This window comes from Patagioenas fasciata, chromosome 23, assembly GCF_037038585.1.
Source record: "Patagioenas fasciata isolate bPatFas1 chromosome 23, bPatFas1.hap1, whole genome shotgun sequence".
NCBI classification, from domain to species: Eukaryota; Metazoa; Chordata; class Aves; order Columbiformes; family Columbidae; genus Patagioenas; species Patagioenas fasciata.
In genome coordinates this window covers 200,842-220,534 of record NC_092542.1, presented here as the reverse complement: position 1 = coordinate 220,534, position 19,693 = coordinate 200,842, and the positions used below count along the sequence as shown (strand labels likewise).

Below are 19,693 nucleotides of genomic sequence, written 5' to 3'. Positions count from 1 at the left end.
TACCGTACTGAGGGCACCATAGCACAGATGCTGCATAGTGCCCTGTGAGGTGCTTTTTTTCCTTTTCGTAGCCCCTTTGGTGTGTGACCCGTGGGGCCTCCGTGGGCTGCGCTGTGCAGGTGAGCAGTGGGGCAGACGTGTCCTCCCGGGCTGTTGCTCTTTGCGCACATCCAGAAGCACAACATCTTCAATCGTGTTGACGCCCTTGCGAAGCACAGCCCGTTTCTGGCTTGGTGTGCAGAGACTGACCTTAGGCAGCCAGCGGTTTTTATACAAATTACTAAATAGCGCAAGAAGTGACATCTTTAGCAGTCTGACCTACCTCTGAAACGTATCAAGTCCACATGGCTTGTCTAAAACCTTTCCTGGGTTGCTGAAGTAGCTATTCCTGGACAGCACAAAAATCTCGTCCTCCCTAAGCCCTGGGGAAGAGACACCTGAAAAAAAAGGCAGCAAGTGCTTCATTGCTGTTGGTGTAGACACTGCCATCTTGGGAAAAGTCAGCCTGAGCCACCCCCTTCTCCTCCCGTAATGGCAGGGTAAAGAAAAGCGGGGGCAGGTGCCGTCCCTGAGGGAGCACTGGCTGCTGGGCACGGCCCGGAGGAGCAGAGTAGCCCAGGTGGCCTGCGAGTTCCAGCTGGAGGTCCTGCAGCACTGGAGGAGCTGTGGGAAGTGTTGCTGTAAGGAGTTTTGCCGTGGTAGATGGATTAGTGTCTTAAAACAGTGACAGCGCCTGTGTGTGCAGGGCTGGATTACCTCATTGTTCCTGCCCATGCCCAGTAGTGTTTATTTCTCCTGTGAAACCACAGACATTCTTCAGCTGTCGCGTAGGCTCGAGGTGGAAATACAGTGTTGTTCTCATCTGGTGCCTCAGTAGCTGTAGTATTTCTCACTAATTGAAAGGCCTGGAAGTGACCGACCCCACAAGTGTAGATGTGAATTTATCTTAGAATGTTAAGTAAAATTGCAAGTGCTTTCATTTTTTGGTGGAGACCATGGCCTGCAATAGCCTACTGCTAAACTGAGCTTTTTGTAAGATGATTGAGGATGCGACTGCAGTTTCAGTTCAGAAATATGTGTTCCTGCAATTATGACACCTCAGAAATAAGAACTAAACCAGATCAAATTGGTGCTGTAGTGTGGAAGGTGTTCAGGATTTTTGCTGTATGGAAGAATTAAACAAGGTGTTACAGGCAAATGACAGATGATTTGTAGAAGAGGAGCAGCACCGTGGCGCTCGGAGGGGTGACGTGTCCTCAGGTTGCTTCCATCCCCCCCCGCGGCTTGCGTCGGATGACACAACGTGGTGTGTCTCTTGCTCGGCAAAACAGAAAAATGTCCGTGTGCTGCATGGGGTTTTCACAGTGCTCAACTATCGCGCTTGTTAAATTCAGTCTGCGTGTGTTCACATCCTGAACGTTCAACTCGGAAACTGCCGTTAAAGAAAATGGATGTGCCCTCCCAGCAGCTTCTTATCCCGGGTGTTTGAGCTCGGTCCCTGAACAGGTGCCCGTGCGGATCTCACACGGCGCCAGGGTTCGTTGCTTAGAAGTCTGTGGGGAAATCAGCATCTCCTGGGCAGCTGCTGCCCCGGTGGGATCTGCAGATCACGCACCCTCGTCCCTCAGCCCTTCAGCCAAATGCTGCCCGCTGGTGAGGGTGTGCAGGTGGCAAAAAGCCAGACCTCCGGCTGAGAGGGTAGAGAAGAGCAAAGGGCGGAGGCGCTGCTCGCTGCTGGGAACCGCTGCGTTTTCATCGGTGCAGAGCGGTGCTTCCCCTGGAGTGGTTCTGGCTGCGCTGCCAGGTCACGCGTGGTATAGAGTTTCTTGGCCAAAGGACAGAAGAGGAGATCCTTTTGGATCTTGACCTGTCCAGTGAAGCGGTGTGAGGTGACGAGCAGCGCTCTGCTCATGGCTGACACTGGGCTCCGCCAGCCCGGCAGCGCTGCGGTTTGAGCTGGGACCGCCCCTCGGAGCGCTGCGGGCGCCGCCTTGCCGCGGCGACATCACGCGGCGCCTGGAGGGGGAGCGGGGGCTGCGCGGGAGACAGGGGCTGCGCGGGGGGGGCTGGGCGGGGGGACTGTGCGGGAGAGAGGAGCTGGGCGGGGGGGCTGTCGGGGCAGGTGAGGTGTTGCACTCCCCCGTGCTCTGCAGCACAGGCGTTTCCCCCGCGCTGGGGCCTGGGTTTCTGCCCCGTGTGGGGTGGGGACCCCACCGAGGACTCCACCGGGTCCGATGTCTGCTGCCGGCAGGAGGACGCGGCTCGGCGGGGCGCGGTCCGGGCCGTTGTGGTTCTGTGGTTCTGTCCCACTCGTGTGTCACCGCACGCCTTTCTGGCAGCAACCTCGCGGTGTTTGGGCTTTGCTGGCAATGCTTTTTTGGCAATTAGGGTTTTTGCTGGAGAATGTGTTTGAGGGTCAGCAGGACTGGGTCAAGTTTTGTCATGTTTTCTTTACCAGAAAAAACATGGTTTTCTCTTGCAATGAAGCACAGTACTTTGTTTAAAGAACGTGTTGTGGCACCATCGAATACCTTTACTGTTGAGCTGCAGGATCTTTTTTCTGACCTGTTATGTTTGGTACATAACACACACACACACGAAATAAACAGCCCCTTGCTTCCCTAATACGGGAGATTTTCTTTCTGTCTGGTTCCTCCAAGTCCAGCACAGCTGTAGCTGACATCTTTCTAGACAGGCTGCCAAATGGGTACAGACACATCAGTTTTAAACATAAACAGGGTGTATTGCATACGACTCATATGGTATATAAAGCTGATTTTGGTTTTGGTCTCCTTGAGCCCAGGGCTGTATGAAGGAAAGATGATGTTTTCAGTTTGTGTGGCGTATATTGTACTTCACTTCCCAACGTGACGCTGCGAAAGGCGGGGGGAGGCAGCGGCGCGGGCTGCAGTGCAGCACTGCAGCACTCGGGAACAAAGAGCGGCCGGGGACGCGTCCGCGCTGCTGCTGCGCGGAGACGGCGCCCTGGAGCCCGTCTTCGTTGGGAGTGTTTCCTCAGTCACTTTCCCAGGGCTTCACAATTAACAGGGCAACTGAATTAGTAATAAGGCACTAATAATAAGTATCTCATATCCTCTAGTGAGAGTTGTGCTTGCAGCGTGTAGTATACGTGTACTTCTGCAGCCTTCCAGGGAGGACTCTGCATGTAACGAAGTCACTCACAGAAGACTTCATCTCTTTAAACTTGATCAGAGCTTCTTGATTTTGACGCACACATTCCCATTACTGTCGGTGGGCTTTGTTCTGGGATTATTGTAGAATCATAGGATGGTTAGGGTTGAAAGGGACCTTAAAGATCCTCTGGTTCCGCACCTTCCATGAGACCGGTTGCCCACAGCCCCGTGCAGCCCGGCCCCGGGCACTCGAGGGCCGGGGCGTCCCCAGCTGCTCCGGGCGGCCGTGCCGGGGCCTCGCTGCCCTGCCGTCAGGAGTCCTTGTGTCTGCTCCAAACCTGTGCTTTTGGTGCTCTGCATTACCACGGATCTCCGTGGATGCATGAAGCCAAACAGGATAAGGCTTGTCTTTTCCCCACAGCTCATGGCATACACTGTTAGCATGACAACGGGATTCATCAAATGTCCCTAGCCACGCAGTTACCCTGCCCAGCCCCACGTGAGCTGCATGAAGCTTCTCCCTTATGGGTCAGAAGACAGAGGAGCCCTCTGTGCTTGCAGCCACTCAAGCTACACTGCCTGGCCCTGAACATGGAAGGGTTGCTTACATCGATCCCTACAGCAGCAGGTTTAACAATGTCCTGTTAACCCGTCCAGATCTCCCTGCTCCACCATCAGTAACTGTGCAAGGAGGAGAGAATAACTGATGTAGCCTTTAGACTTCTGCAGAGAGCAGAGGGCTCTGGGGCTGTGCTGCTCTTCAGAATGATGCCACTGGATTATCAGGGCCCACACTGTGATTTCTGGTAGTTCTGTTTCAAGCTGTTTTCCAAGAAGAGGAGCCTGTCAAGGAAGCAGCAAGTGCCTGTTTAAAGGCTCCTCTCTCTAAGCACAGGAGGAAGCAAGAGGAGTCTTGTTCCTCCAGGTTCCATTGTTGCGTGGTTTCAGCAGGCATGCCAGGTCGAATTCAGGACTCCGTAAAATATGGGGATTGACTCAAAAATGGAAAGTATTTTGGCAGATAAGATCCTACTGGAGTGCTGTCTGGATGGTTGTATTTACTTAGGGTTTCCTTGTGTTTTCGAAGACATTGCATTGCCCCAGTCCTTTATCGTGTGGTACAGATAAAATCACAAGGGAAGGGATCTGTCCTCTGCCTGCGTTTTTCGTGTTTCTGTCCACTTTCTTTAAGGAAGGTCCCTGGGACCGCGGTCGGGGGCTGCTGCAGTACCCGGGGAGCGGCAAGGCCCCCGTCCCGCCCTGGGCGCTGCGAGCAGAGCTCCCGTGTGCCTTCCAGGGTTGCTGGGTTTGGCTTCCTGCAGTGGGCTGCCAAAACTGAGCTTGCTTTCTGTGGAAATAGCCTTTTTCTGGCTTTCTCCGACCTAGACAACCAGTTCAGGATGTCCATATTGGAGCGACTGGAGCAGATGGAGAGGAGAATGGCTGAAATGACAGGCTCCCAGCAGCACAAGCAGGGAGGAGGAGGCGGGAGCAATGGCAGTGGGAACGGAGGAACGCAGGCACAGGTATGAACCCCGCTGTGTCCGGACATGGCAGCTTTACACTTCCGTACCAGAGTTCGGTTTTGGGGGCTGGAAAAGGTTACAGTCTTTCCTAAGCAAGTCTGGTTTGTAGGTGTCTTTAGCAGCAGTTGGCTTTCACTGGTATTTTGCACTGTCTGGGTACTTGTGGAAGGGGCAGGCTGCCTGCTCAGGCGGTCGCAGCTCCCTCAGCCGTTAAACTGGGATGTGTGTGGTGTTTCAGTGCGTTTCTGGGACTGGGACGCTGGGCAGCTGCTTTGAGAGCCGCGTGGTGGTGGTGTGCGAGAAGATGATGAGCCGTGCTTGCTGGGCCAAGTCCAAGCACTTGATCCATTCAAAAACTTTCCGAGGGATGACGCTGCTCCACCTCGCCGCTGCCCAGGGCTACGCTACGCTGATCCAGACCCTCATCAAATGGCGGTAAGACCCAGCCCACGGGGCTCCTGGCTGTTACGGCAGAAGCATGCGCAAGCTCTGCTTGGTGCAGGTTTCTGGTTGTCCCTTGCAAAGGGCCAAGTCCCCGAACTCGTTCCTGTCCCCCGGTCTCATGGGACCTGTCTCTTGTGAGAGCGGGTCCAGGCGCTGGGTGCATCATGCTCTTAAAGTCTCTGGTGGGGGCACCAGCTGTAGTAAATATGCATGTGATGGGCATCTGCGTGGCCACATCTCCCTGGTATGACACACTGGGCAGAGCTGTGCATTTAGGCAACGATCCTAACAGGAGTGCAAGCATCACTCGTTCTGTTGTTTCCTCTGCAGCACCAAACATGCAGACAGCATTGACCTGGAGCTGGAAGTTGACCCTTTGAATGTGGATCATTTCTCCTGCACTCCTCTGGTAAGAGCAGAGACTGAACTTCTGAGAGCATCTGAGGGCCCTCTGGAGTTCTTCCTCGTGTTATTTTCCTATTGTGTTTCACACACTCTGAAGAGTAGATTTTTGTTGTGTGCCGTTGCCATGTGAATGGTAAGACGTGGCACTATGAGCTTCCCAGCATTTTGTTGAGGAGAGACCACACAGAAAGAACCTTGTCATGGAGTAACGCAAGGAAAGGGGACAGACAGGTGCTTCTGGTTTGCCTTTTACCCAGAAGGAGAAAGGATTTTACACGCCTCCTTCCAGGTTGTTCGCTTTGACTGATTGACTGTAGAGGTTTTAAAGTCATTACGACAACTTGGTCATTGGAATCGTGAAATCATGACGGAGAACTTAAGCAAAAAGCCAAAGCAGGTGGAACCAGAAGTGCCAGTTTACAACAGCAGTGTGTTGGTTTTATTGTTCCCAACCTTTGGTCCTGGCTGCATGTTTCTGATCTCAGAGGTCCCTTTGTGTATGAGACTGTTCTTCTAACAAACACAAACCCAAAAAGCGTTTATTACTAAACAAGTAACTGTCGGTTTCATTTGGCAGATGGAGGTTTCTCTGTCACAGGCGGGAATAGCATGCACCTAATCCTCTGTAGTGGCCTTTTATCAGGATAGGATGTATATGCAAGCCAGTTGCTGGGGTTCAAACATGTTATGGATTTGCTTATCAGAGTCATTTTTGCGTGAACTGGGGACCAGACTCCACTGCGGTAGCAAGAAAGGAAGGAGAAGGCAGGTCACCCAACGGGTCAGTTGTCCTTTCTTTTTCAGATGTGGGCATGTGCGCTTGGCCACATGGACGCAGCGCTCGTGCTGTACAAGTGGGACCGCCGAGCCATCTCCATTCCCGACTCCCTGGGGAGGCTGCCACTGGCCATCGCCCGGTCCCGGGGCCACGTGAAGCTGGCAGAGTGCCTGGAGCAGCTGCAGCGCGATGAGCAGACTCAGCTCGGGCAGAGCCCCCGGATCCAGTGCCCCTCGAGCACGGACTCCAGCACAGAGAGCTGGGTGGCACAGTGGCACAGTGAGCTGGTTGCCTCGCAGGAGCCCCAGAAGGGAGTCACTGTAATTTCCAGCACCAACACGGGTAAGACACCCCTGGGGGCGCGCGCCGTTTTGTCTGATGTTTGGCATGTGGAAACCTGGGGGTAAGGAGCTCGCCTGGGTGGCACATGCCACATGTAGCCCTGCTGTCCGTGCTCAGTTCTGTTCTTGTGAGCTCTCTGTCATGTGCTGTGTGCACTTGCATAAGTATCAGGAAGAGGAGTGTGTGCCTGCTTTAGAAAGATGTGTGCATCTTAAGAGTGGCCGGGGTAGTCTGCTCCCGGGGCGATAGTTCCTCCCTTTGCACGCAGTGTCGCACGTCCCAGAGCGTGGCACAACCTTCTGCCCGCAGCTCTGTGGTAGAAGCTGTCATCGTTCTACAGCCATCATGGGTTGCGTGTTTAATTTAGACCATTGTTTGGTCCATTTCCAGAGTTGAGACGACCAAGATCAGAACCTTCCAGTTACTACAGTAGTGAGACTCAGAAAGATTACCCTGCACCCAAAAAACATAAGCTGAGCCCTGAATACTTTCAAGCCCGGCCAGAAAAGCTGCTTTCCACTGCGCTGAGCCTGGAGCAGCCAAGCGTCAGGAAGCAGAACTCCAGCTCCAAGCAATCTGCCACCGAGACAATCAGCCCCAGTGAAGGGATAAGGGACTATGGCCGGGAGCTCTCCCAGCACATCCCAGAAGCTACTGGGTACCGAGGCTCTGGCAGCCAAACAGGCATCAAATGGAGCCCAAAAGACATTTATATTGGTGTGAGCACAGTGCAGGTGGCGGGGGCCCAGAAGGGGACTGCGCTGGGGAAGGACACGGTGGCACATCGGCTGCGCCAGCGAGAGCAGATGAACGTGCTGATGATGGCTGACAGGGAGATGGTGGATGCAGAGCTCCTGTCCTACCGGGACAGCGCCGGGGATGAGGACTGCTTGCACCACATGGATGACTTGCAGGTGAGTGTAGGGCAGCACCGGTTCAGCAGGCTCAGAGGACGTGGTGGCCGTGCAGAGGAGCCCAGCTGTGAGAATCTGCTGTGGAGCCTTTCGAGACTCTGAATCGTGCTTTGTGAAAGGAGGCAGCCACGCGGTCGGTTTGTCCTTTCTTCCGCTTTCAAAGGGCTTTCAGCTCAGATGCAAAGGCTGATGGTATAGCATTTATGCTCATGCACTGGCATCCGCTTGAGCAGTGTACAGAACACACAAAGTTGTTTGCGATTTAGCAAGGAAAAGGAAAAAGCAAAGCCTCCTGGTCATGGGAGTGAATGAGACTGAGGTGGCCCCATAGTCCTTTGGGAACTGGGAAGCAGTCCCTACAAAGCCAAGGTGACCTGGGAAAGGCAGCGCTGTGGTTGGAGGTCAAGCTGCTGCACTGTGAAGGGCAAGGAGAGAAGAGTGGAGGAGGGGAGAGACAGTGGGTTTGGGGAAGGAAAAATCCCAGCAGTTATGGAATAGAGGACATAAAAACAGCAGAAGCAGAACAGACGGGTGAGAAGGAGTCGGTGGGGGAAGGACAATGCGTTTGGTCTTCTGAGCAAAAAGAGTAATGGGAGCGCAGGCTATGTGCACTGCCTTGGCATCTCTAAATATTCTAGTCCTGATGGCAAAACATGGATGCAGCAGATCTTTGCAAAGCAAGCACTGTTTTCTGTTCTCCGTATTCAAAATTCCTGTGACCCCTGGTGGGCGGGAGATACGGTTCAGAAGGATTCCTGACAAAGCTGTGGGATCTTAACTGCTCTGATGTGCCTTTATTGTCCTGCCGTGCTCTGCTGTGCGTCTGGGTGGACGAGTAGCAAGGTCACTTCTGCCTCGGCAACACGGAAGTGGTGACGTACACCTTCCACCACATCTCCTAGGCTCCCTGTACGCTCCAGGAAAAAGAGGTCTGGGGAATACGAAAACCTGCAGTACTTTGTCAGAAGAGACAGAATAGCAAATGAGCTTTGGTTAATGAATTTCTCTCCAGTGCAGAGACAAATGGTAGAGTCCAGCTGCCGCGGGTTTGGGAAATGGGGCGGCCTGTCTGAAGCTGGGCTGTAGCATGCGAGCGTGAGGCGCCTGCTGCCAGGTGGCAGAAGTTGTCTCTCCTCTCCCCGCACCAGGTGAACATGATGACGCTTGCAGAGCACATTATTGAAGCTACGCCTGACAGGATCAAGCGGGAGAATTTTGTGCCAATGGAGTCGCCGCTGGTGGAGAGGACAGAGGCTGCTGCCATGAGCACCACGATGAGCTGGCTGGCCAGTTACCTCGCTGACGTCGACCATCTGCCGAGCGCGGCGCAGATGAGGTCGGTGAGAGCCGCGGAGCTGCTCTGGGGTTCTGAGCCGTCTGAAAGCTGGGCAGCATGTGCTCATTCTTTAGCCTGCAGACGCCGTTTCTCAGTGGGGTTCAGTGCTGATGTTCCGAGCCCAGACACACTCTCATGGTCAAACATGTTGCCAGCACAACTACAAATCATGGGGGAATGGGGAGTGCATGTGACGGGAGGGGGAAGTGGCCACAAGGTCTGACTGGTGACTTCTTTTCCAGTGCCAAGTCTGTGCAGTGCAGCACGGGCGGGCTCAGGAGTGTGGGTGTTGCTTGGAGAGCGGGAGGGGAGCACGAGCTCAGAAGCGTTGCATTCCTTGTCTGCGATGCCAGCCGAGGTGCTTGGTGAGCCAATAATTCCTACTGTGATTGGTATTTCAGAAGTCTGTATAGTGAACCCCTGACCCCTTCTTCGAACACCAGCTTGAGCCCCGCAGGCTCACCTATCAGTGAAATCGCTTTTGAGAAACCCAGCCTTCCCTCGGCAGCCGACTGGTCTGAGTTCCTGAGCGCGTCCACCAGCGAGAAGGTAGAAAATGAGTTTGCACAGTTAACTCTGTCTGATCATGAGCAGAGAGAACTCTATGAAGCTGCCAAACTTGTCCAGACCGCATTCAGGAGATACAAGGTATGTGCCCAGAATGTCCAATGTCTTCCTTGTTAGGTGTGAGAGAGTATAATGTGCTAGAAAACAAAACGTGGGTAACACCCACTCCTGGGACAAAAATACAGTTTGCGCCAGAACAGCACTCACAAAGTAAATCCTCAAAATACACCCCCAAGGTTCCGGTTAGTTGCCTGTTCGGTGTAAAGATTCATTTTGAGCGTTTGTCCCTTATGTGAATTGACAGTAAAGACATCTCCAGGAAGCGCCTGGGCCTGGGGGCCCAGGTAGCAGCGGCGGCAGGGAGGGAGGAGCAGGTGCCCTGCGGCGGCCGTGCCGGCGCGGGGCGCGCTCTGACTGCCTGTCGCTTCTCTCCTCCGCGCAGGGTCGTCCTCTCCGGGAACAGCAGGAGGTGGCTGCCGCTGTTATTCAGCGTTGCTACCGAAAATACAAACAGGTAAACAAAGAAGTGACATTTTATGAAACGCACGCGAAGTGCCGTGAACACCACCCTTGGTAATGGGAATTATCCCACTGTTCCTCTTGTATGCTTTCCAGCATGCAGTCGTGAAATACCCTGCTCAGGCAAAATTGAAAAGGGAAGGGAATTCATGTCCTGAGTGTCCATTTTGGAGGGAATCCTCGAAAGAGGATTCTGTATGTGTTGATTCCTGCATTTTTGCCATGAGCTGGAGGGCAATGGTATATTCCATACTGGCCTTTGTGCATGCTGTAGCCTGGTGAGACTGTTCTCTGACTAGTTGCTTGCCAAATTTCATTGTGAAATTGAAGTTGGTTTTGCCTTTGATAAAGGCGAAGGTAAAAAGCAGGTTGTTTTATTTTGCACATATTAAACTTCTAAACTACGGCAAGTCGCGTGTTTTAGCTTGATGCGAGTTTTCCAGGACGGAGACTGCTCTCCAGGCAGGGTCTGGAGAGGTGCGTTTAGGCTGAGTTCTCAACCCCAGAAAAAGAAGATGCTGTTTGGTTTTTGGTGGTTTCTCTGTATTCCTGGGGAGGCTGGAGCCCACGCTGCTCCCGCTGTCCCTGCTGGACTCCAGCCGTCTGGCGCCTGGAGACACGTTGTGTGACGTGAGGGGCAAGACCCTGGTGTTCTTTTACAGCCTTCAAAGATGCATATTGGGGAAGCCTTTCCAGCACTAGGTGACTGCATCGTAATTCACACTGAACCTGCCATACAGCTGTCATTCTGGAATTACGCTTCCTGTAATAGGGAAGCTTAATTCCTTTTGAAAACTGCTTGACAAGCTGCTTTGTCTTGGATCCTGGAATAGACTATTTTTGAAAGAAGATTATTAGTTTGGGTTTTTTTGATTTTTTCCTTCTTTATTTGCAGAACTGACATTAACTGTGTATTTTTCTGTTTCTCCCTAAGCTTACTTGGATAGCCTTGAAGGTAATACCAATGCAAACACTATTTTGGAAACAATTCCCCGTGGGTCACAAACTTTCACATCCATTATAAACCAGGAGAACCTGGTATTTAGAGAAATGTTTGAATAGTATCCACTAATGACTGCTTGTGGTTGAGGAGTCGCTGACAAACCAAACCTAATGGGAGATCCGTACGGCTGCTGTAGCGCAGCGTGCCGGCGCGGTGCTGCAGCCGGGAAGGGAAGGGCACGAGCAGTCTCCTGCTCCAGCACGCGATGCTGTAGGCAGGGTGGCTGGGTGGCCGGAGGGCTTTGCAGCAGTTTCCGGAGGACAGGTTTACTCTGCTGCTCCCCTGGGCGCCGGGGGGCGCAGGGGAGCGGTGACCAGCCCCGTGCAGCCGGTGTCCTCCGCATTCTGCCTGCAGAGCGCTTCGGGCCCTCATCTCATCACCCGGGCCTGAGCTCCCGCGGCCGCCGCCTCACGGGCGTTGCTGCCGGTGCTGGGGGCGCAGCTGCCGGCGCCAGCCTTGGCTTGTTCGGGGCAGTCACTTTCTGCTGTACAGATGGGTTTCGCAGCTGTGCAGCGTCTCGCTCTGCTCAGGTCCGAGGATCAGCTGGGCTGCTCTCGGCTGCCCGGGAGCGGGGGTGCAGGGCCCCTCCTCGGGGGGGCCGTCTCTGCTGCCGTGCCGTGCTGCCCCCCCGCGCGTGGGGCTGGGTTTGGGCAGTCGTAGATCACACCCCTTTCTGTTTGAACCCTTCTGTTCAGGGGTTTGTAACTCAGCCACGGAAGTCCCATCTGGGCTAAAAATTGGAATGAAAACCATGATCGGCCCATGAGAGGACTTGTTTAAAATGTCTCATTTAAAATCACAATCTGATCTGTTTAATTAATAATGTTGAAAAGAAAACAAACAGCAACCAAAAAATAAAAGGCAAAGTTTAACTGCACCTAATGACTGCTTCAATTCCAAAAAGTGAAATTTGGTAAATGGTGGTCTGGTGATACTGGAGGGATGATGTTGGGGGGTTGGGTGTTTGCTTTTTGGGGTTTTTCCCCAACAGACAGGAAAGCTTCTCTGAGGCACATCAGAGCGTTACTCTGTGCAGGGCAGTGGTCTCGGCGGTCTGGGAGTGAGCAGAAGGGAGCATCCTGCGCCTCGCTGTGGGATTCCTGCATGCAGGAGCAGCAGGCAGTTCCTCTCGCTGTAGCCAGTGGGTTTAGCGCAGGCCCGCCACAGCACAGATCCGAAGCAGTGTGAACACGATTCAGGAGCAGCTCCAGTTGTTCCAAACTGGTGTGTAGGTCTGAACAGCTGGATCTGGTCATGAGCGTGCACGTGTGGAGCCTCCGCTAGCCAGGTGCAGAACAAAGCCAGTGCTGGCAAACGTTCCAGGGGCAGCAGAACAGGCAGCGGCTGTCTTGGTGCAGACCAGGTTCGGTACTGCTCTCAGCGTCGCTGGGTTACCTGTCACCCTGTTTTCGCGCAGTTCCCCATCAGTGAGTAAAGACTCATTTGCTTCTCGTCACACCTTGGTGGCACAGGAGTCTTTCGCTGTCGGAACCTGCTTCTTGCTGGTTTTGCTGGAATGCCTCAGCTTCTCTTTGTTTCCGTTGTAGTATGCACTTTACAAAAAGATGACGCAAGCGGCCATTCTTATCCAGAGCAAATTCCGAAGTTATTATGAGCAGAAGAAATTCCAGCAGAGCCGACGAGCTGCGATGCTGATCCAGCAGTACTACCGCAGCTACAAGGAGTGCGGGAAGAGGAGGCAAAACCGCCGGGCGGCCACCATTGTACAGCAGAAACTCCGGTGAGCGGTTGGGGTGTTGGGTGTACCAGGGTCATTATGTAAATTGTTTTTACACTCATTGGGGCTGTGCTGCAATTTACAGACAAAGGACAGTGGGAAAAGGACGGTGGTTCGTTGGGTAGTTATTCTTGCATTTAGTGTTCTCCCCAGTTTTGCCTACACTTCAGTGTTTGGGTGTTTTTCTGTGTTTAGAAGCAGTCTGCTTACCAAGAAGCAGGATCAAGCTGCTCGAAAGATTATGCGGTTTTTACGACGCTGCCGCCACAGGTATGACACCACCTTTTGGTCTCTGCCCTTCGTTAGAGCAATGCAACAGCATTCGAGTGAGTCAGGAATGAGTGCAATGTGAAGGGTAAGAGAATCAGCTCGCTGCAGATCTTCTAATCAAATAATGAAACCCAGCTGATTCCAAGTTATACTGACAAAAGGAAATCTCTAACTTAGGACCATTGCTGAAAAAGAATCATACTCAGCTCCATTGCTGTTGTGGTAAAGCAGCTCAGGTTTTGTTCGGTGGACACAGAATCAGGAAACTTTGAGCAAAGCAAGGCACGTAACTTTAGAAGTTGAACTTGAGGAGGTCTGAAAAGAACCCTTAATGAATCATAGCTCCAGCCTCTATGTGCTGCACAAAGCGTTCATGGTGTGTGGGGAAGCACAGAATGTGACAACATCTGGTGTAGGCTGGAAATGCCTTTAGTTTGATCACAGGATCATTTGGCAAACTCTCATCACATAGGGGCTCTTTCTAATGTGGATAAAGGGGAACGTGCGAACAGAGCAGCAGACGAGTCCGTTCCCGTCAGCCGCTCCGCGGGGCGATGGGCGTGCAGGCGCCGGCACGGGGGGTGCATCGCGCCCTGCGCCGGCGCTGCACCGCGCTCACGGAGGCAGCCGGCGCTGCCGCGAGTGCTCTGCTGCAGGCAGGGCGTTTGGGTAGAGCTGATCCTTTGATCCCTTGTATGATCAGGGTGCAAACTGGAACTTTGCCTGGACAGAAGTGATTTCAGGTGTTTCTGACTCTGCTCCCTCCATTCTCACCACACATGCATTTCATCCACTCCGGAGCTGGTCAGACCTGATGCATTTTGAAGCATGTCTAACTCAGCCCAGTGATGTTTGAACAAGGAGAGCTCTGAGAGGCAGAGACCATGTGATAAACTTGATTTTTAGGAACAGACTCAGTCCTTTCTGTAGGATTTCAGAGCTGCAGTTTGCGGGTCAGTGTGGCTCATGTTGTGGAAGGGCATCTTAGCTGCAGGTTCAGTGTAAAGTGACGTGTGGACAAGAGAGAGGGCTCTATAGTTTCCAGGCCAATTCCAAATGCACTTGAAATAGCCACAGTTGTTCATGAAGAAGCGCAAGTGAGGGAATTGCTCCCTTCTTGTCTGATCATCTTCAAGCTTTCTGAATCGTTTGTGTCTTCATAATTACATGTATTCCTCACTGCTTGACTTTTCTTGTGTACCTCTTTCTAAGTACAGAGTAATAAGACTTAGGATGTTAAATCAGTTTAAAACCACCTCTATAAAAGCCTCCTCGTTATTTCTGTTTGGTTTACCGTGCATCCCGTGTAAGGCTCAGACAGGACGCAGCTGATGACGATGTGACTGGGACATGGGCCAGCAGCCCCGCGCTGTCTCAGGAGCCCTGCTTGTTGGAGCCCCATCGCGGACTCCTCTTGAAATGCATAAAATTAGCACATTGCTGCTATAAACGAGAAAGTCCCAGGCTCCATAAGGAAATACCTCAGCCGTCCAAGCTCCTGAAATCCAGGAACAAGCTGTAACAACTAACATCTAATGTTATTTAACGCTAGGTAGTGTGAAAACGGCACTATGGAACCGCTTGGTAAACCTCAGTGCCTTGTTGGCATCAGGGCTGGAAGTGAGAGGTATCCTGGGAAAACCCGCGGAGGAGAGCGCGCCAGCGCGCGGCGGGAGCGGCGTCTCGCAGCCGCTTGTCTCGGGGGACGCGGCTGTCGAAGCCTCGTGCGCTCACAAGACCATGAGCTAAGGAAAAGGCAGTAAATTCTTAAAGTCCAGAAACTCAACCTTAAAATGAAACTCTTTAACCTAGGTTTTTGTCCGCAAGCAGATTCTGTTGCTGGGCCAATTAATAATTCTTATGAAGAACTTATTCTGTAGCTTTTAGGCAAGACTTGCTCAGGCTTTCCCCACGAACCATCTGGTTGGTTGTTTTTTCCCTATTCTAAATTGATCCAAGTCTACTTTAAGCCCATTGTGAGAACTCTTTCTCTGCTAGCACTCAGAACAGCTGAAATGGTCTTCTTGCCCTATTTTGCATGTTAGCTTTTTGGCCTGAAGCCGCGGTAGCGCGTGATTCCTGGCAGCTCGAGGATCCGGGGCGCGTAGGCCTGTTGGTCTTGTGTTTTCTGGCCTCCTGAACTTATATTTGTTGCCTGATCAGACGGTATTTCAGATATTTTGCGAAGAGTTAATGAGAGAGGTTCTGCAGTTGAAGGTCTCTCAGTAGTGGACGTGTAGATGTTGATGAAAATCAGAGAAGAGGTGTAAGTTTAGGTCAAGTGTATTCTCAGAGCAGAGATTTGAGCTCTAGCAGCTGAGCGTTGCCGGGCGTCGCGGAGGCTGAAGCGCTCATTCATCAGCAGCAGTCATTCCGACAGTCAGACGTGTTGTTTGGTTTTGACTTTGGAAACAAATGTTTATCCATCTTTTGCCATTCTCAAAAATCTGGTGGAAAACATGCATCAGCCATAACATGGTATCACCATGACTTGTCCCACAAGCGTTGTTTGTTGAGAACGAGGAACAGAAGCTCCCTGGCTTCGCCTGTCGTTGGCTGGCACTTGAGCACCCTCCGCCTGAGCTTGGCCGCGCGGTCCTGGCTCGGTGTCCTGGCTGAGACAGGAGCAAGGCTTTGGGTGTTTCCTGGTTTTGGAAAGACTCCACCTACGTAGCAATCCCCAGATGCGGCACATCTAGATCTGCGAGGGAATCTGAGAGCTCCAAGCGGGTTTGGGTTTGTTGAGCTGAATCTGTGTGTGGTCCATGCAGTCAGCTCTCACTGGGAGGTAACCTCCTGTTTCATGTTCTTTCTCCTTTTCTTAGGAAAATTTTGCTCTTCTGAGATGTATCTAGAGATGTATCTAGATGTATCTATGATCATGATCTGCAGTGTTGTTTATGGAGTAGCGTTTGGAATGAGGCAGCGAAGAGGCGGTCGCTGCAGGGGAAGGCAGGGTGCAGCTCTGAGTGCCGCGGGGGTGACAGTGCGGGGTTTCCTCTGCTGCCCTGTTATGTCCTGCCCTGAAGCACCTGAACACGGGACTGCTCTTTCCTGGAAGGAGGAGCGGTCCAGCAGGCAGGACTGGGAAGGGTTCTTTCTCTCCAGCCAAGCAGAAGTCTTGTCTCGTCCCCGAAGTGAATCTCTTGGTAAGGTACGGTTATTGCCATGTGTGTGCTAATAGCTCTTTGGTATTGTTTTGCAATCTGAAGCCCACTGGTGGACCATAGGCTGTACAAAAGGGTGAGTGTAGCTGCCTGCTAGCCAGGTCCTCTCTTCCATTTTAAATATTTTTGCTTTCTGCTTGCTTGCATGAGGCTGCAGCCAAGATACGCCAGTAAGTTTCACCTCCATTAATTATGTAAAACAGAACTCTGTATAAACTAACCCTACTGCAATGACTAACACTGCTGCTTTTACAACAGGAGAGAGCTCTGCAGTAGATGTTACCAGTGCATGAATATGTGAAAAAGGACATGTATATTCATCATGGGCATGCTTAGGCGACCTTGTCGGTGGGGTATTTTTTTCAGTATCCAAAATGGCTGTTGGTAGATTTTGGAACTCGATGGGGTCTGCGCTCACACTCGATGAGTGACGATGTCCTTTGTCACGGGGCCGGACTGTGGGAAGCTGCAGTGCAGATCAGCCCGCTCTGGCTGGGTCTTTACTTCTGCCTGAGCCAGACAGCAGCAGCAGAGCCCTTGACACTGTGGTTTGCTCCCTCAGGCGGTTAAGTACCAATGCTTGTCTTCTAGAAGGTGTCTTTGGTAAGTCACACATCGCCTTGCTAGGGCCAGCTTTTCCACAGCTGCTTCTCTCAGCTGTTAATCTAAGTGGGGGGAAAGAGACCAAAAAGCCTGAGATGGAGATGCTGTAACTGCGTTACAGTAAGTGCTGAGTGAGCTTCTGTTGGGAGTCTGGTTCTCGGCAGGAGCAGAGTCCCCTCTGCAGTCTGCAGGGGCAGCGGGGGAGCGCGCCCGGGCTCCCCGGCAGGGGATGCGGCTGCAGGCTGCTCCGTGTCCTCCTGCATTCGCTGCAGGGCAGCAGGACGTGAAAAGCTGCAAATAGCACCATTTTTGTGTTTGCTACTGCAAACCCATCCCTGAGGGCAGCTCCGGTGACTGCTCTGGCGCAGCTGACAGGCTGCTCATCGCATCGCAGGAACAAAAGCTTTTGCACTTTAAGGCTTTGTGTATGTAACAGTGTGTAAGAAGTTAGCAGGAAGCAGATTCTGGAGGTTTAGTAGCATTTACAGGTTCTGCCTTAGGTGGCAAGTGATGTGGGATCGATCAGGAGATGGAGAGTTCTCTGCTTATCTGGAAAGGGTTCACTGTGGACTGTCACAGTGTATCAGCTGCTGCTCTGCCCAAGTCAGTCTCTTACAGCAAATGATTCTTTGCTTGGCGTTCTGATAGCAGCTTGTGTGTGTGTGTGCGCTGCGGGCGTGCGCACGCGTCAGGACGGTGTCTCTGGCCTTCTGATGTGTCCGTGTGTGCTGAAGGAATGAATGCCAGCGGACGCGTGTCTGTAATACACAGATCCGACGTGTTGTGTGCGCTGACACCACGCTTACGTGGCCTGCGTGTGCAGATGAGTAATCACAGCGTTTGCCTCCACGTTTCAGTTTGAAAATATCTTTTCAAATTGATTTCATAACTTTTGCAGGATTTACTCGGGTTACATTGCACTGGGATCAGTAAAGAGAGAGAGGCGGCAGATTTTGTTGTCCAACTTGGGTGAGACAAAACTTGCTGTCTTTCTGCAGCAGAAATGACTTTCCAGGAAAAAAGATGAATCCAGTTCCTGTTGCCTTTAAGCAACAGTAACAGCGTTCATGTCGAGGGGAGCGCCCTGCAGCGGACAGACGGCCGCTGGTCCCGGGACCCGCTGCCCCTGCTCGTGGGTTAAAGCATCCCCTGGAGCCTCCTGTGAGGGCTTTTCTGGGAGCGTGGAGCCGGGGCGCGCTCGGGGATTCGCGCTGCCGGAGCCTCTGCCCTGCGGGGCGCGGGGCACTGCCCGCAGCTCTGCTGCAGCGGCACTGGGCCCTGTCCGGTCGTAGCGGCTTCACTTGGTATCTGTGATCGTCAGTAATAAAGAATTCATTCACAGCATCTTTTGTTTAAAAGTAGATCCCCTTTACCCACACCCCGTTTGTTCCCCACGGTTCAGTTAAATGCTGCTCTCCAGTTTGGGGAGTGTGCATCTTAACACCTGAAGTCAGATCCTCCGGTAAGTACAACTTTATTTCATACCTGAATAAAAAACATCTACTATATTTTGTTGTTCTCTGCATACCCTTCTCTCTCTTAGTGTTTCAGCTACAAACCCTTTCCAGGACTTGTATTTTTTGTGTGTTTTTAATATGTGCTATGCAGCAGCTATTGCCTTTCAGTATCCAGTTTCTTACATCTCTTAGTAAGATTGAGAATGGGGGAAAATTTTAGGGGATGAAAAAGTCCCATTTGTTTGAGTTCAGGACAATGTGAGAAAATGTCGTATTGGGATATGCATCACTGTACCCGCAACAGAAGTTTTCCAAGTAATTTATTTTTCATTTACCTCTTGCAGGGGCTGAATGCATTTGGAGCTCACGTGTGTGTGTTAAATAGCAGACTGCATGCACTGGGGTGTCATTCTTATTGGGCCTTTCTGTCTCTTTTGTTTTGCTGCCCAAATGAGATATCTGGAAAAAGGCAAGAGCTCCCTTTTCTTAAATGTCCCACAGACCATTTCAGCTCTCAGAGCCACAGGTAACTCGCCAGACAGCCTTGTCTGGCTCCCGCACCCTGTCCTTTGCTGATCTTCAGCATTCTGATTCATCGAGCATTTCCCTGGCTGGGCATCATGGAGTAAATTTGATGAAGCAGCTTTGTGTTACGCTTTGCCCATGAAGCCATCGTTCGCTGTAACTCTTTCGGAGTAGGCGTAATTCATTTGCTGACACACTCCCATACAAGACCGGGGAGAGGAGCTGCCGCTCGCTGCTGGGGCTGCTGCTTTCTACATCGCTTCAGCACGTAACGATGCACCCTCCTGTACGGTGTCCGAGTAAGTAACGCACTCCAAGGGCAGGAGCTTTGTCTGGCCAGAGCCGTCTGGGAACCGGGACGGAGCTCCCGAGCGCCAGGGTTCAGCGCTCGTGGTTGAAATCGTCTTCTTGTCCCTTTCTCTGCGTCAGCAGCACAGCTGCGACCCAGGCACTTCGTCAGTGCTCATCTCTATTGCACGTGCTTTTTCCGTCCATCTGCTCTTCAGCAGCTGCTGAGGGAATGACTTTGTACGTTAGCAGTGCTAACCGTCTAGAGGAGACGTTACTTGAGAAGGTTTTCATCAGTGCTGAAGGCTTCATCAGTGCAAAACCGAATTCACAGCGCTTGCAGTCCCGTGCGCAGTTTCCGTAGCTGCTGAGGTGGGATGGTCCTTCCCGTTTGGAGTCTTGCCGCAGGCCGCTTCCCGTTCTGGTGCGCCCGGCTCGCCGCTGCGCGTCCCTTGGTCTGCGCGGCGCCCGCCCCACGCGGCAGAGGCGCCTCCGGCAGGGACCCCCGGTGCCCGCGGGGCGCTGGAGCGGCTGGGGCTCCGTCCCTCAGCACGCGGCCTGCGGTGTTGCTGGCTCTCAGCGCTCTCATTTCTTCTGTTATGTGAAAAAAAATACAGAACTGTAAGTCTACCAAACCGAATTGAAACATATTCTCTAAGAACATCCTTTCTGCTGCA

At 52.4% G+C, this 19,693-nt stretch overlaps 1 protein-coding gene across 13 annotated transcripts in view; it reads left to right on the top strand.

Moving 5' to 3' along the window:
• Positions 1-19,693, top strand: part of CAMTA1 (calmodulin binding transcription activator 1) — a 156,043-nt gene that overhangs the window by 129,790 nt on the left and 6,560 nt on the right. For 9 of the 13 annotated variants that reach the window (XM_071798329.1, XM_065855138.2, XM_071798333.1 and 6 more), the window contains 11 exons: positions 4,521-4,660; positions 4,899-5,095; positions 5,435-5,513; positions 6,314-6,629; positions 7,020-7,543; positions 8,692-8,879; positions 9,281-9,527; positions 9,889-9,960; positions 10,900-10,920; positions 12,516-12,709; positions 12,902-12,976. In XM_071798329.1, coding sequence (XP_071654430.1) covers positions 4,521-4,660; positions 4,899-5,095; positions 5,435-5,513; positions 6,314-6,629; positions 7,020-7,543; positions 8,692-8,879; positions 9,281-9,527; positions 9,889-9,960; positions 10,900-10,920; positions 12,516-12,709; positions 12,902-12,976 — 2,053 coding nt within the window. The remainder of the gene's footprint in view (positions 1-4,520; positions 4,661-4,898; positions 5,096-5,434; positions 5,514-6,313; positions 6,630-7,019; positions 7,544-8,691; positions 8,880-9,280; positions 9,528-9,888; positions 9,961-10,899; positions 10,921-12,515; positions 12,710-12,901; positions 12,977-19,693) is intronic. The other 4 variants (XM_065855143.2, XM_065855139.2, XM_065855141.2 and 1 more) reach the window with 3 other exon arrangements.